The sequence below is a fragment of the Cicer arietinum genome, chromosome 7 (assembly GCF_000331145.2).
Source record: "Cicer arietinum cultivar CDC Frontier isolate Library 1 chromosome 7, Cicar.CDCFrontier_v2.0, whole genome shotgun sequence".
Classification (NCBI taxonomy): Eukaryota; Viridiplantae; Streptophyta; class Magnoliopsida; order Fabales; family Fabaceae; genus Cicer; species Cicer arietinum.
Genome location: NC_021166.2, coordinates 56221969 through 56239001, shown reverse-complemented (window position 1 = coordinate 56239001; position 17033 = coordinate 56221969). Strand labels below are relative to the sequence as shown.

The following is a 17033-nucleotide window of genomic DNA, read 5'->3' as shown; positions in this document are numbered from 1 at the left end:
TAGAGAAAAACATTGCTATTATTAATTTGTACAACTTGCATGTAAAATAAAAAATGTGCTGTAGGAACTAACCCACTACACATGTGATATATGACTCACTATTCACAATTATAATACATACTATTACATTAGTCAAAAAAAAAAAAAATACATAGTTCTATTACATTCTTCAAAGCTATGGGTGTAACAAAAGGCCCAAATTGATTATTAGTTAAACATATTCAACCCTTTACTTTGAGATTCAAATTAAATCCTCTTGTAAACAACCATCTTCAATTGCATGATCAATTTCTTCACCTCTAGCAATAATCTGAGACCAACTTTGTTTTAGAAGATTTATGATTTCAGCATCCCTGACACTAACAAATTCCTTTGGTGAGAAAAGTATACAAAAATTTATTTATTTTTGATAAAAAAAAATTAGGGGTGAGAAATAACACAATTTTTTAGTTGAGTATATATTTTGTTTATTTATTTTCTTTAGTGATGGAGTTAATATAAGAAGTAGGTTTGGGTAATATATTTTCTACCTTGGGTTATGAGTTGGTCTTGAAATTTGTTTATAAGATGGCCCTTCATCATATCCTTCACAAATTATTTCTCCACTCTCATCTTGGTAGCAAATTATGCCTTGAGATTCATCCTCATAAACCTGTTTAGTATCAAATTAAACATCAATTAAGAGTTATAGTTTCTTAATCATAGTCCTAGTTTCTACTATAAGAAGAAAAAAAAAATCAAACTATCAATAAAAATTAAGATAAAAAAATTGGTAGACTTAGAGACGAATTCTATGTTTATTTGTCTCTATTTTTTTTTTTTTAAATAATTCAACTTTTTTTAGTAGATCTTATTATTAATTGATCATATATAATTAAGAAACATAACACCTTTTCAAAATAAAATTGAAAGACATAATAAAATGTTAACCTTGTTCTTGATGGAGGCTGTGATTCTCAAAACTACTGGACCAATTGATGACTTTTTGTGTGGGGCATAGCTTCGTTTAGACATCAACAAATTGTTTGAATATTTTACAAATGAACCATATTTCTGAATTGGAATTTGAGCTAAAGAATTGCAGTGAACAGCCATCAATTAAATTGTTGAAGAATATGAAGGATGAGGAGCAAGAAGAGAAGATAAAAAGGAAAATGAAATGAAATGGTTGTCTACTTTTGTTAATAATAAGCATTGGTTTTGTCTACTTTTGTTTATATAATATAAATCAATTATTGTGCATCATGTCTTATCACGATGCATTAATTAATTAATTAATTAATTAATTAATTTAGTACTGGTAGAAGATAAAGTCGTAGGAGCCAACATTATTGTGTTACCCGGGGAACTCAAACTCCATTCAGATATTATAATATGACTTAGGATCAATTGGCTATCAAATTTCAATTACGACATTTTTTATAACTTTAACCCATATTTATATTATAAAATTAACAGTCGAATTAAAATATATTATTACATAAATTGTATATATAAAATTTTATTAAAATTAAAATTATTTAATATATAAATTAAAATTAATGTTTTATAAATTTTTTATTTAAATTGAAATTATTTGATATATGTCTTTAATAGTGAATTTTATAATATTAATATGCATCTAAAAATTATCAATAGTATAATAATAATAAGAAATATGATACCGTACGTGTCAAGTAATCCTAACCCTTATAATATAAGGCCATAATTTTTGTTAGTCGAACAATAAGAATGGTTTGAAAATGGAAGAGTTTTATTGTTCTTAGAGTTGTTTTAAATATTTTAGAGGTTATATTTAATTTTAAAAAATAAATTTAATAAAAAAATATAATTTTAATAATTAAAAAATATATAAAGTAAATTTTAGTCTTTATAAAATTTTAAAATTTTATTTTGATTCTTAAATTTTTATTTTCTATTTTAAAAAGTTAATTCTTTTATAAAAAATCCGTATAAAATCATAATAGAGACTATAAGGGAATAAAAAATTTAAGTATTAAACCTAGAATGTCGTAATTATATAGTAATTAAAAATATATTTAATTCAAAATTACTTGTATTTTATTATATTATAAAAAATAAAATAAAAAATTAGTGCTCACCAATTGAAGATTTATACTATTGGGCTGTTTTCACATCCTAATAGTCATCCCTAATGTTGACATGGATGACATATTCCATTTTTATTTGATGTTAATGTAATTTTAGTTTATAAATTAAGTGAAAAAAGTAAGCTTCATATAAAAGTACACCTTTAATGTAACAAATTTTATATTATCAACATATCAATCGATTTATAGATATAATATTATAGACAATTATAATAAAAATTAAATATCTCTAATAATTTGATGATTATAGTTAATTACTAATATAAAAGTTTGTTATATTAACTGTAATTGTAAAAGTTTCAAATTTAATGAAGCTATTAACACATTATTATTTTTGAAAAATAGTACTGAATTTATAAAATGTGCTTATAATTAGAGAATAAAAGAGTTGTAACTTAAAATAAATATTTTTTATTTTAAAAGATACGATAAATTTTATCATAATTGACTTACATAAGTTTTTTTATTTTATTTGTCTCATTTTTTATTTTATTATCAAATAAAAGTCTATTAAAACATCAATTTTATATTTTTAAACTTTAATTCAACTGATAAATATCAATATTATTAAATTTAATATTTTATTTTAAATTTAAATTTAAATTTAACTTATGAGATCAAAATAAAACATATAATTTTATTCAAACTCAAAAAAAACAAAACGTATCAATTGACATTCATCTCTAGTCGATGTTTATGAAAAGCATATGTTGGAAAATGTTAATCAATTTCAAATGAATATAAATTACTTCTCGAAATTACTTATTGATGTGTGTGCAATTCTGCGCAGGATACCTTTTACAAAACCTATTAATTTGACTATTGATTTTTTATCTTGCAAAAACACACAATGTGGTCTTTATTATTAAACTAAGTAAGGTGACATATATGATACACATCTTTTGTGTTTGTGGTTGAAATCTATGACAACTCGAATCAGATGACAAAACACTAAGTAAGTGATCAACTTCGCAGTTGGATATTCGAGAAGATATATATAATTATAATAAGAATGATGACAACATCAATGTTTTTATAATGTAGAAATAATAACAAATATTATTATCAATTCACATATAATCATAAAATATTATATTTGAATTTTAAATAAAATATTTAATTTAATAATATTAATATTTATGTTTAAATTTAAAGACCAATAACATTAATGTTAATGACTACTATTTATAATTTATATAAATGAATCATTTTTTAAATGTATATATTTTTTTGTTAAAATAAATTTGAAAGATATCTAAAATAAATAAAATTTTAAAATTTATTTAACACTTTTAAATAAATTCATATTTATTTTTTTATGATTATATATTATTATATTTCAGCATTTTTGTCGATTAGTGGAAAAAAAAACCCACCTCGAACGATATTATTGTTTATTTGTGCACTAAAGTCGTTATAGAAATGGAGAAATATGTTATACGTATTATCGTGCTACACTTGGCATTTATATATTTGTTGTTGAAAGGGAATTTGTATACCAAGCATTGCATCTGACTGTGCATTAAATTAAATAAATATGAACTTTTATGAGTGTGAGATAATGAAAGTATACTTTACGATCAAAAAATGAGGAATTAAGATTGTAAGGGATACAGATTCTCTATTCCTAGTAAATATATAGGAAAACAAAATATTCTCTGATTGATTGAAAAAAAATATCTGATTTATTAGTTAGTGGGGTGTAGTTTTATCGTCTAAATCATTTTCTTGTATGAGAAGCATTGCATCATGATTATTGCATCCCACAATAACAAAATAGGTATCTATTTAATTCAGACGATTATAAGATGGGACATTTGTGTCTTCTAAAATTATTTAAAATTTCATAAAAGATAGATGTCTCGTTCTCTTCTTATGAAATTTTAGATAATTTTAAATAATTATTTTAAAATTTTAGTTTTAATTAAAATATCAAAATTTATTTCTTATAAATTAAATAACTAAATTAAAATATATATATATATATATATATATGAGAATATCACACATTAATAGTGAGGAAATAATTAAATGGTATTTGAGTTTTGTTGGAAATCAAGAACATTTTTGGTTTCGAGTGTTAGAAAAACGGGTAACGTTAAACTTTCTCCGTATTCAGTTTGTGTAATTCAAGTTAGTTTGATTGTATGTAATCAACTAACTAACTAACCACTTATTTAGTTAATTACTTAGGTAGAAGTTAGTTAGAAATAATATGATAAAAGCTATGTATAAATAGCATATTCGTCTCTTAATAAAATAACACTCTTAAGTTCGTTCATTCACATTCTATCATCTTTTCTTATTTTTCTTTGCACTTGAATTAGAATAGCGTGAACGCTAACAAATGGTATCAAGAGCTTAGTTACAAAAAACCAAATCAGAGTGATTAACACGAGTAAAGTGTAAGGATTAAACACCAATGAAGTGTGAGGATCAAACACGAGTGAAGTGAAGATGAGTTCAAGTGCAAGAAAAGAAAATTTTCCAGCCCATATGCCACATTTTGATGAAAAATATTGGGATAGGTGGAAAGTGCAAATTCGTGCACTATTTGGATTTCAAGAAGTGTTAGAAATCATATAAAATTATTTTAAAGAGTTGGGGTTCAATCCAACAGAGGAACAAAGATCAAGAAAATAAGAAGAAAGATTGCAAAACCACCTTTATTCTTCACCAATACCTTGACACAACTAACTTTGACAAAATTTATGATGCAAAAAACACAAAGGAAGCCTGGAACATTCTTGAGAAGTGTTATTCTGGAGGAGCGAAGGTCAAGAAAGTGAAATTGTATACCTTACAGAAACAATTCGAATTGCTGCAAATGGATGAGCATGAAAAGGTTTCAGATCTGATTTCAAGAATGAGGAGTATCACAAATCAGATGGCTAGTTGTGGTGATAAGCTTACTGAAAAGAAACTATGTAAAAAGATATTGAGATCTTTGTATCCCAAGTTCGATTATGTTGTGTGTGCGGTTGAAGAATCCAAATACATTGCCACATTAAATCTTGAAGAGTTACGGGGAATTTTGGAAGCACGAGAATTAAGAATGGATGAAAGAAGTGGAGTTAAAGCAGAAGATCATGCACTGGCAGCGCAAGATTACAAGAAAGGATATCAAAAAAGAAAATGGAAGAAGAATAAGTTCAAGGAATCTGATTACGAATCATAGTCTTTATCAGAAATGAGCAATACAAGTGGTAGATCAAAAGAAAAATCAAGAAACTTTGATAAGAAGAAGGTGCAATGTTATAAATGTGAGAAGTTTGGACATTTTGTTTGAGAATGTTGGGCTAGCAAAGAAGGAAAACAAAAGAAGAAAGAAGAAGATGAAGCATGCGCTACCCAAGAAGTTTCAGTTTCAGTTTCAGTTTCAGATATAGTCGTGTTGACGGCTACCACAAACGGATAACGTTCTCCGTTTTTCAGCCACATACGGAGAACATTCTCCGTTTTCAAAACATTCTTTGTTTTCTGAACAAGTCAGTGATATGAATATTCTTGGCAAAGACATTGAGCAATTTGGATAGTTTTCTAAGGAGGTTGTTGATTCAGATGAGGCTGAGATACAAGAGTTGAGGATGGAGCTTGATGAAAAATTATCTTTAATTGAAAAACTGAAAAATGATGGAGAGGATGTGTTGCTGGTTGAACCAGAAGATGATGGTTCAAAGAGAGTTAATGATGTGGAGGATGCATAGGACCCATAAAGTGATGTAGAGGACGTGTTGTAGGCTAAATCAAAAGATGAACGTTCAAAATTGCAGAACCAGTTGAATGCATCTCAAGAAGATCTAAAGAAAGCAAAGGAGCAGACTCTTCAGGATGAGAAGGAGAAGGCAAAGCTATTGATGAGTTAAAAGAAGCACAAATAGTGGTTAATGAAGCAAATAAGAAACTCAAAGATGCATTGGTGGCTCAAAAGTTGGCTAAGGAGGAATCTGAGATTGAAAAGTTTCAAGTTGTTGAATTGGAACAAGCTAGAATTGAACTTGTGAAGAAGAAGGAAGAAGAATGGCAGAAAGAGCTTGAAAATGTGAGGAACCAGCATGTCTTGGACATGGCTGATATTTCCTCCGCCACAGAGGAGCTTCAGCGAGTTAAACAAGAACTCAACATGGCTTGTGATGCCAATAAGCAAGCACTGAATCATGCAGATGATGCAACTAAAGTTGTCGAGGTTCATGCCGAGAAAGCAGAAGTCTATGCAGCTGAATTGACGCAGTTGAAGGCCTTGCTAGATTCAAAGCTAAAAACTGAATCTAGTAATAGTAAGCTTATATTGAAGTTGAAAACAGAGATAAAACAACTTAAAGTCGAGCTTGTCCCAGTTAAAGCTGAAGCAGTGCAGTTAAAATCTGCATTGGATGTTGCCGAGGTAAGATATCAAGATGAGTATATCCAAAGCACATTGAAGATTATAAATGCTTTTGAACAACAGAGCAACCCATTAGTGAAGAAGTCATATGAGAAAAGTGTAGTAGTTGTAAATGAAGTGAAGTGCAAGCTTTATGTGAAGTCAAGTGCTAGCAGTAAAGTTGAATGGGAAAGAATTCTAGTGAAGGAAGTGCTTGAGCAGCTGAAATGTTCAAGAGAAAGATTAACATCAGAAGAAGGATCAATTCGTCTTCAAGTATTTGGACCAAACAAATTGGAAGAGAAAAATGAGAGCAAATTTTTGAAGTTCTTAGGGTTTATGTGGTACCATTTATCATGGATTATGGAAGTTGTAGCATTAATGGCAATTGTTTTGGCTAATGGTAGTGGAAGACCTCCTGATTGAAGAAACTTGAATTAAGGGAGAGTGTTGGAAATCAATATCATTCTTGGTTTTGAGTGTTAGAAAAACGAAGAACGTTAAACGCTCTCCGTATCCAGTTTGTGTAAATCAAGTTAGTTTGACTGTATGTAATCACATTCTGTAATCTTTTTCTTATTTTTCTTTACACTTGAAATAGAATAGCGTGAACGCTAACAAGTTTTAGCATCATATCTCTTGAATTTAGTTTTTGAAAGTAAAATTCACGTAATTTAATATATATATATATATATATATATATATATATATATATATATATAAACAACATCTTTTAATATGATATTAGAGTCAAATTTTATATGATTTGAAGAGTAATTTGACGATGAAAGTATAATTATATAATGGATGATGAAATCAACGATTATTGTCAATATAAAATTAGTTTGCATTGACATTGTATATTTCTATGTCTCTAATTTTTTTATAGAAAAATGATCATAATTATTAAAAAAAACTTTCTATAATTATTTTAATAAAATCAAATCAAATCAATCAACACAGTCGTTGAATGACAACCTCTATCGTCGACCACCACCACCATCTACTACTGACCTCTATCGCCGGTCGCCTTTGGTCACCACTTCCAATAATATGTATTAAAATTATTCATATATAAATGATTTAAATTAGTTATAAATATTTAGATCTTGATATTTTAAATAATAAACAATTTTTAAAAAATAAATATTATTTTTTAATAAAATTTAATAATTGAATTGGATTGATATTCATCTCTTAAAAAAATAATGGATAGATCACATATATTTTATCTTTAGTGGGTGAATCGAATGAAATATTTTTAAATAATTTTTACTGAATTCTAAATAGATTAATGGATTATTTCAATCTATCCATTACCATTTAATCCACTTATATATATTCATCATGTGAGGGTGTATAATAAAGTTGTATTTGAGTTTAATATTGTGCAATTATATATATGTGATTGGAGAGTCTCATCCAATGAAATGGGTTTTTATGACTGAAATCCAAATTTATTTAACTATTAGAACTTCAAAAAGAAATAGTGAGGAGAACTTAGCATTTTCTAGGCAAGAAGAATCTTAGCATATCTCTAAGAAATTAGAGAATAAATAAATAAATAGCCAATTGGATAATTGAAGTTTGCACGTACATCAATGGATGAGTCGCATACGCAAGTACTATACATGCTTCTTTAATAATGCAAGATACTCTTTCAAATGGACAATAAACAAATGGGTCCATTGGTGGAAACATGTTTTGATATTTGAAATCAATCGTCAAAATTATAATTTGGTAATGATATTTTGAAATCAATGGTTAATATCAAATCATTGCTATTTGAAGAAATAAAATAATAAATTGAGGATGGAATGGGTTTTGTCTAAACCAATATATATCCATCCTCCTCTTAATCTATCCACATGTTTTAATGTTTTTTATAAGTATATTTTATTTATTTAGAATTAGTTTGTACAGTTTTTTTCGTAAAAAATTATTAGTTTTTTAAAAAATTAATCACTTTTTGATTTTTAAAGTTTTCATGTGTTTATTATTATTTTTTAATAGAATATAAAAAATAATCTAAAACATACTTCAAAGAAAGTTATTTTTAGTAATTTTTCATTTTTATAACTATATTGTTTTATAAAAGTGATTTTTATTATGATAGATAAACATAAAATAACTTTTATTTTTTTTTAAAAAAAATAATTAATAATTAATATATTATTTAGTACAAAATTCACTTTTTATAAAGGATACTCAAACTTGTTACATTAGAGTGAATGAATTAGATCATGTGTGTACACCCCAAAGGATTCAATGTCTTTATTTTTTAAGATTTTTGAGAAATGTGGCCTATTGCAACATCCAACTAATGTTTCTCAAAGCAAGCAAGCCCAATGTGAAACCAAAGGAAAAATTAATCTAATAAGTCAAAAATTGTACCACAAAGTAATCTTCAATGATTTGGATGACATTTTATGGAAAGATTTAAGCAATTTTAGAATGACAAAGTTAGACATGTGCTCATCCTTGTAATTCTAAATATTGAATACAATCATCCTCCTATTTTTAGTTAGACACTTCTATTCCAGTATTTGAATTCCACTCAATATATGCATGATGCATTTATTGATATTGATATCTTAGAATTTTAAATTAATGGTGAAAATTATTTAAAGATAATTAGATAAATGTGTAATGTGAATCGAATTATTTCAAATTTATAGTCTTGATTAAATATTCATGCAACTAATTTTATTTTTACTTTATGTCATTGAGATCTAAATTCAAAAAACCTAATATTTATAAATAGATTTACGACTTTTAGATCATCCTAACAAATATAATATTATATTTTATATTGTAACGTCATAAATTATCAGAGTATCTACAATAAAACTTCATATTTTTAGTGTTTAAATGAATCATGTGTGTATATCATTTATTTTTAGTGTGCAAAATTTATAACAATTCAGTTACAAAATATTAACTGTCAAACAACTATAAGTATATATCAAATACAAATAATTCTGAATTACTTTAATTTTACGTCAATTAATACTATAAAATAATAAATTTAATTTAATTAATTTCAATAAAATAAAATTAACAAAAATTCAAAAAAAAATCATGACTTTTTTCATAATTTTTTTTATTTTAAATTGGATATATTATAATTTTAATTTACAAACATTGAAACTATTATTAATATTAATAGAGTAATCATAATCATTTAACATTTTGGTTTTAAAATCGAAATCCAAAATTTATAACAATTCGGTTACAAAATATTAATTGTCAAACAATTATAAGTATACATCAAATACAAATGAATTACTTTAATTTCATGTCAATTAACACTATAAAACAACAAATTAAATTTAATTAATTTAAGTAAAATAAAATTGACCACAATTCAAAGAGACATGACTTTGTCCATCATTTTTAAATATTTATATATTATATATATTTATCAATATTTAAAATAGAAAATCAAATACAAATATTTTTTGTTCTCTCACTCATTTTACAGAATAAAAAACTCCACATTTCTGAAATACAAACTTTACAAAACAAATTCAAATAGACTAAACTTTTCTTGAACATGTTAATGATCGACACGATAATTGGAGTGTCAAAGTTCGAATTGTTCGCATGTGTATTGTCTACACCATACAAAGTGAGGATGAACCAATCTCTTTAGACATGATTTTATTGGATGAAAATATATACAATCACAATGATTGAAGATTATTATTTACATTCAATTCCGTGTATATATATATATATATCAACTTTGTTTTCATATTTTATTTTATTGAAAATCAAATATATTTAAATTTTTTTGAATAATTAACTCTAAAATTATTTAACTTTAACTCACATGAAACACATTTGTATGCAACAATCAAGAAATAACTTCTCTCAAATTTAAAAAATAGTATATAAGAAGGTGATATATACAACATTACAAATTAAAAATATCACCGGCAAATGATTCTTACAGGGACCTGTTGTAGGAACAATGAAGACATTGTTTTTTACAACAACTATTGTAACCAAAATCCAATACCTAAAAATTACCGCTCAAAATCATTACTTTGAGTTCACTTCCTTCAAATTACTAGCACAAAGATTAAGAGATAAAGTAAATGTAACGGATAATAATTATTTCAATACAAAATTCAACTTCTAAACTATCAAAGAAACATCATTTGATACTAACTATTTTTTGGATTGCAGACATCATTAGAACATTGCATGTTGTTGGACATGAAGAGAAAATTTATGTTGTTGACAATCCTATAAAAATACTCAGTCTAACAATTGGAGATGAGGATAATTAGGAATCCAAGTCACCGCAACTGACAAAGTCCAACTCAAATAACGAAAGGGATATAAAATAAAAATGTAAATAACATAGTAATAAAAACACAATTACAAAAAAAAAAATTGTGGAAAAGTATATTACATCATCCGATGAATAGTTCGTCCTTCTACATAGCTTAAAAGGAGAAGCAAAAAGAATAAACCAAAAGAAAAACAATTGAGGTGTAATGAAATTGATTAATCCAAAAAAATAAAATGAAAAATGAAAATTTTAAAATTGGAAACACAAGATAAATGTATTTTCAACTATTTCGCTTTAATCATTTTTAAATTCAGCAATAAAGTAATACATTTTATAACTCAATTGTATATCAATTGAATCTATCTCTTAATATGTTACTTTATTTATTCAAGTCATTCGTCTAATAACGCTATTTGTCTTCTATAAATTACATTGGTACAATTGTATATATATTATTGATATAACTATTAAATTGTGAATCATTGGACAATTAAAACATAAAACTTCATATTAATTTTTTTAAAATCCATTTAAATTAAATAAATAAAATATATAGTTTTCTTTTATATTCACCTTTATCTATAAACACTCATGTCTTGTACTCTACCATAAGTATCTATGAAACGAAAAATATTTTTATATTTACCATCTAGTTCTCAAATAAATAAAACTCTAATAATTTATAATTCGTCAAGAAAAAAAACAAGAAAGATTAAAATTTATTCTAACCAAAATCCTTCTAAATAATTTATCTATAACGAAAATTCTTTAATGATTTAAATTTAATTATTTGGTTAAGAAATCAAAATATATTTTAAGATTATGTAAAATTTGTTTATAATATTAAAGTCTAAAATGTAGGATTTATACTAGTTTGTTTTGCATATTTTGTTGGTACTTAAATTAATTAGATTTTAGAGATTGTGTATGAAGCTATGTGTGAGGCATGGAATTCCATGGTGTTTATTTTGTTAAAAGATCCCTCTTAATCTTATTTCGTCTTATTCATCATCCAATCCAATCTCCTCGAGATAGGCATATAGGCATAGGCACAGGAAAGATAGACAAACTAAGTAGGACTGTATTTTTGTTCCCTTTACATGTGACTCATTTTATAACTCTCTGCTTCCAACTAAGTCTATCTACTTTTTTCCTTCTTCAGTATCTTCTTCCACTTCAAACTATACATCATAGTATTTACCTGTCTCTTTTACTTTTTTTTTTATAAGTAATAATTCAGAATCATTTTTGTCTTTATAAATAAAATAATAATTTAATTTATATAAATTTAACGCGAGATATATATCTACTTTTTTTATTATATCAATATCTCTATTATAAAAATGAAAATCATCGTTAACGTTTATTTTTAAAAGATGATATATGTAATCAATATCTTGCTAAAGTGATTGTAAGTATCCAATCCAAGAGCTAAACCACCTTCAACAATTGTTCACCGTCACTAGTAACTGTCTTCAAATGTCCTAATCAGATAAAAAAAATTAAAAATTAAAATATGTAATTCTAACATAGTTAAATGATTGTATGTCTTTTTTTTTGTGTACTTGCATAAATAACTTTTATTTGGAATTGTGATCAAATAAGAATTCATAAAGATTTATTTTAACCGTTAAAAATAAAACAATTTTTTGTATTAATAAAAGAAAGTGTAATAAAATGTAGTAAATAGTGTATTGTTAATTAACATTACTATCTGGTAAATACACGTCTATATATTGTATATTCTATTTGAACTTTAGAATTTTCTTAAATTATGAAAAAATTTGAGATCCAACTCACCTAAATTTAAAATAAAATAAAAATTAACAAAAGTAAATATCGATATATAAATTCATCTAGTTAGTGGTTGTGCGACTATCGAATCTTGCACGAAATAGATTTCAAACATATTTTAAAAGACTAAATTACATCTGCGGTCCCTTAACTTAATTTTAAGTAACGTTTTAGTCCTTTATATTATTTTTTTCCCGAGTTGGTCCTTTATTTTAATTTTAAATGACAATTTGATACTTTATGTTTTAAAATGTCAACAATGTTGTCCTTTTTTTTACAGAAATTCAAAAAAATTATCAAAATTTTCAAACAAAACCCATAAAATTCATTATCATCTTCAATAAAATACAAATTTAAGCAAATTCATAAGTTAAATCTTGAAATAAACTCATATTTTCATTCTTTATTTGATGTTGTTGGAGATGAAAATATGAGTGTATTTGAATATTTGAGTTATGGATTTGATAAAATTTGTATTATATTGAAGATGATAATTAATTTTATGGATTTTGGTTGAAAATTTTGATGATTTTTTTGAATTTTTGTATAAAGAAGGATAACATTGTTGAAATTTTATAACATAAAATATTAAATTGTCACTTAAAATTAAAATAAAAGACCAACTTAAGAAGAAAAAAAATTAAATTAAATTAAATTAAATTAAATTAAGAGACAACAGATATAATTTAGCCATTTTAATAAAAACTAAATCTACTAAATTTGATATGTGTAGGGTAAATGAATGAGTACAAGAAATCCCAGTCCATAACGAAACCAACCAAACTAGCCAAAAGTAACTTCACTTTCACACAGAGAAACTCCATTCCCTCATTGTGATCAATGACCCCTCAAAATAAGGCCATGGATCTCCCTAGCCACAAATTCTTTCAACCTTCATCTTTAATGGTACATCAACACATTACAACACCTTCCTACACATAAACATTACCATAATCTCTTTTTTTCTTCAATTCCTTTATCATTAAAATTTTGCATTTAAACTCACTTTCTTCATTTTTTTAGGACTCAACTCTTGAAAAAAACATGAACTTGTATGGAAAAAACAAGGACTATTACAACAACAACAACAACAGCAACAACCCTTTTGTTGATGACTTCATTGATCCACTATGCAACCTCAACCTAAGAGAAACATCTGAGTTTGTCAAATCTTTACCAACACAAAACAACAATGCAGAAAACAGAAGATTCAACAATGAAACTGTAACAAACATGAGAAAACTAGAACCTCCTTCAACACCTGGTAGACCACTTTTCAGTTTCAGTTCTTCTAAGAATCTTCCAAGAAAGAGTTTTCCTTCTAAATGGGATGATGCTGAAAAATGGCTCATAAGCACTTCTTGTCATGACTCACCAGCTCATAACAACAACATTTCTAAACTTTCATCAGAATCTTCAAACATTAAGCAGAAAATGGAAGATTTTTCTGAGAAATCAAGGGTTGTAGAGAAAAGGGTGTCAAAAAATGTACCTAACTTCCAAACTTCTTCTTCAACTTTGGACCACAATAACACTAATGCTGCTTTCAATGGAATCTTAACTCCAACAGATATAGTACTAAAAGGTTGGTTCATTGTCTTAACTCCAAAATTTTTACTTTTTCATTGTTTTTATCAAAATCTACACTTTTTGCTATCCTTATAATTTTTGCCCCCTTTTATTTTCATTTTGTCTTTTCTGAATTCCATTTTTTTTATTACTATTTTGTTAAAAGTTTTTCATCTTTTATAGTTTGATTTGCTTTAAGTCTCATTCTTGTTTTGGAACTGCATTTCATAATGTTAGTTAAATTGGAAAATTTTCTCAATTTATTATAAGTTGATTAGCTCTCATTGACTCAAAAGTGTTGGTAGGTTGAAGATTAAAAAAAAAGTGAAGATTTTTATCTCATTGTATTGAATTGTTGAACTTTAATTAATCTTGTTTCAATTATCTAGCATTAGCTGATGTGTGAAAATGTGTAGTGAACCAAAATTCTTGTTGACATCGTAGAGAATTGCAGTTAAATACACCTGATATGACCTCAATTGCGATTGGATTGTAATCGTGTAGGCATCAAAAACCTTGATGTTGCGGCCCAAATTATGGATGTAGACATTTTTTTAAAAAAACTTAGTGTGTAAATAATGGAGTTCAATAATATTAATAATATTTAGGGTGCTGCAAATGATTGGTAGTGGTCGTGGTGCCAACCTAGTTGGGATGGCTATCGCTATAGCGATATGTTTGCATGCTTTAAAAAAAAGTTCAAATTTTATTAATTCAACGATTGATTTGCAATGCAGATAAGTTCACAGACAGCATAGAGCAAATTTCACCAAAATTCAGATATTCAGAACCAACAAAAGAAGGATTCTTATTCAGAAACCAAGCTTGTGAAACAATGCATGATGCTACTTTAACAGAAATAGTTCACGAGGTTAAACACAAAGATGTTGGAACAGAAATGACTCCATTAGGAAGTTCAACAACTTCAAGATGTCACACACCATTCAAGAGTTCATCGCCGGCGCGCCATAACACTCCTGCTAGTAGATCAGGACCATTGGCATTATCTAATACCAATGGCTGCAATGTTGATGTTATTCAGCTAGAAGAGTGTCATTTTTCTAAACTTCAACTAGGAACACAGTATGATTTAGTTGCATCAAATTGGAGTTCAAGTGAAGAGGAGGAAAAGGAAATATCCAAAAGTTTGAGACATAATGGTAGTTTGAAAGCTGATTCTGATTGCATTGCTGCTAATTGGGAAGAAGAGGAGAAGAATAAGTGTTGTCTTAGGTAACTAAACCTTACAATTTTGCTTAGTGCATGTTTGGATCGATGGTGAATTTAGTAAAATTGCGACAGTACTATGATTTTGTTAAAATTTCAAAATATAGTTTTTGTCAAAATCACAATGTGTCACCTAGATTCTTCCAAACTCAACGCCAAACCAGACATGCATTAAAAAAAACCACCAATTTTGTCTCCGAACTTACATCTCTTCTACTTTATCTTTCAAATTACACGAAAATAATAAATACATAACATTATGAATATATATCTAACATATCATAGTTTTATGTTTTCATCTTATATTGATTGGCTAGAACTAATATTGATTTGAATTGATGAAGGTATCAAAGAGAAGAAGCAAAAATCCAAGCATGGATAAACCTCCAAAATGCTAAAGCAGAAGCTAGGTCAAAAAAGCTTGAGGTACTTCATTGCCACCTCTTTTTTCTCATGAATTTTGGTTAGTTTCAATGGTTTTTTTTTGGTTAACCTAACTTCAAATTCCACTTGAAAATATCATTAATGTGATACAAAACACTATTCCAAGCCATAAATAAGAATCAATCAATATATCAATATGTTAAAATATAAATTGTTTTATATTGTTAATGATATAAATTGCTCACCCTATACCCCATTAGAACCTTTGACCACATTACTAGATCTCAACCTCTTATCTCACTCTAAATTAAATTGAATTAGATATTGGCTCGCGCGTTGTGTAGGTGAACTTATAATTTTAAAATTTTCATAAAAAATTGTAATATTATGCATACAATTAGACAATAATGCAGTTAGTTATTTTGTTCTAACTTAAATATTGTATGAGTCATGTCTGAAAGATCTTGCGATTTTGCCTCTCGGTGGGTTCAAGAGTGCAAATGTTAATAAATTACTTTTAACCTCAATTTTAAAACAATGTAAGACTACTTTGTGTATCAAATCAAATATCATAGAAAGCAAATATTCCTTAGAAATATGTGTTAGGAATATCTTTTTAGTAATATTGAAGAAATATAATATTTGAAACAACTTACAAATATATTTTAGTATATAATCATTCAAAACAAATTCAATATTTTAAAAGAGCACAAATATTTTCCTCTAAATCCATATCAACGATAATATTATTTTTAAAAATAGAAAAGGCACGATAAACAATATAAATAGAATTATTGGCCTAATTCTAAATTATATTTCTTAATAAGTGATAGGAGATAAAATTATATATAAAAATAAAATATAATTAATTACTTGTAAAGTATAACTACTAATAGTTATTTTTTCATTAAAATGAATTTCTTTTTTCAGATAATTCTACGTAATATTTAGTTGGAGAAAATTAAACAATAACAAAAACAAAAAATGTGGAATTATATCAAGTTCCAACACTTATAACAACTTCAACGCAACAATTGATCACTACCATATCAAAGTCCATATAGAATTAAAACTTTAAAGATTTATACTCAAAAAATGTAAAATTTCTTACCTTTTTGCAAAAAAGTCTAAAACCATACAAAATATGAACACAAAAAGAAACACAAATTAAATGCAACAAAGTACAAATTTGTCAACAATCCATTAAACACAATTTTCAATAGCAAGAGTTACATCCAAACAAACATAACCAATATGGAATATAAAATAATTTTTATTATCG

General features: G+C 26.2%; 2 protein-coding genes across 3 annotated transcripts in view; one reads left to right on the top strand and one right to left on the bottom strand.

Annotated features, from left to right (window-relative positions):
- Positions 1-1198, bottom strand: LOC101515722 (uncharacterized). Of its 2 annotated transcripts, none has more exons than XM_004510511.3 (3): positions 931-1198; positions 531-652; positions 1-353 (listed from the first exon to the last, which is right to left on the bottom strand). In XM_004510511.3, the coding sequence occupies exons 1-3, from the start codon at positions 1093-1095 to the stop codon at positions 242-244; spliced, it is 399 nt and encodes a 132-aa protein (XP_004510568.1). In that variant the 5' UTR covers positions 1096-1198; the 3' UTR covers positions 1-241. The 2 variants fall into 2 exon arrangements, with proteins under 2 accessions (XP_004510568.1, XP_004510567.1); XM_004510510.4 differs by having other exon boundaries at positions 1-359; positions 931-1197.
- A 12123-nt stretch (positions 1199-13321) lies between these two features.
- LOC101488697 (uncharacterized) overlaps positions 13322-17033 on the top strand; it is a 6155-nt gene continuing 2443 nt past the window's right edge. Inside the window, exons 1-4 of the mRNA XM_004510512.4 lie at positions 13322-13477; positions 13595-14156; positions 14878-15373; positions 15712-15793. Coding sequence (XP_004510569.2) covers positions 13412-13477; positions 13595-14156; positions 14878-15373; positions 15712-15793 — 1206 coding nt within the window. The 5' untranslated portion in view covers positions 13322-13411. The remainder of the gene's footprint in view (positions 13478-13594; positions 14157-14877; positions 15374-15711; positions 15794-17033) is intronic.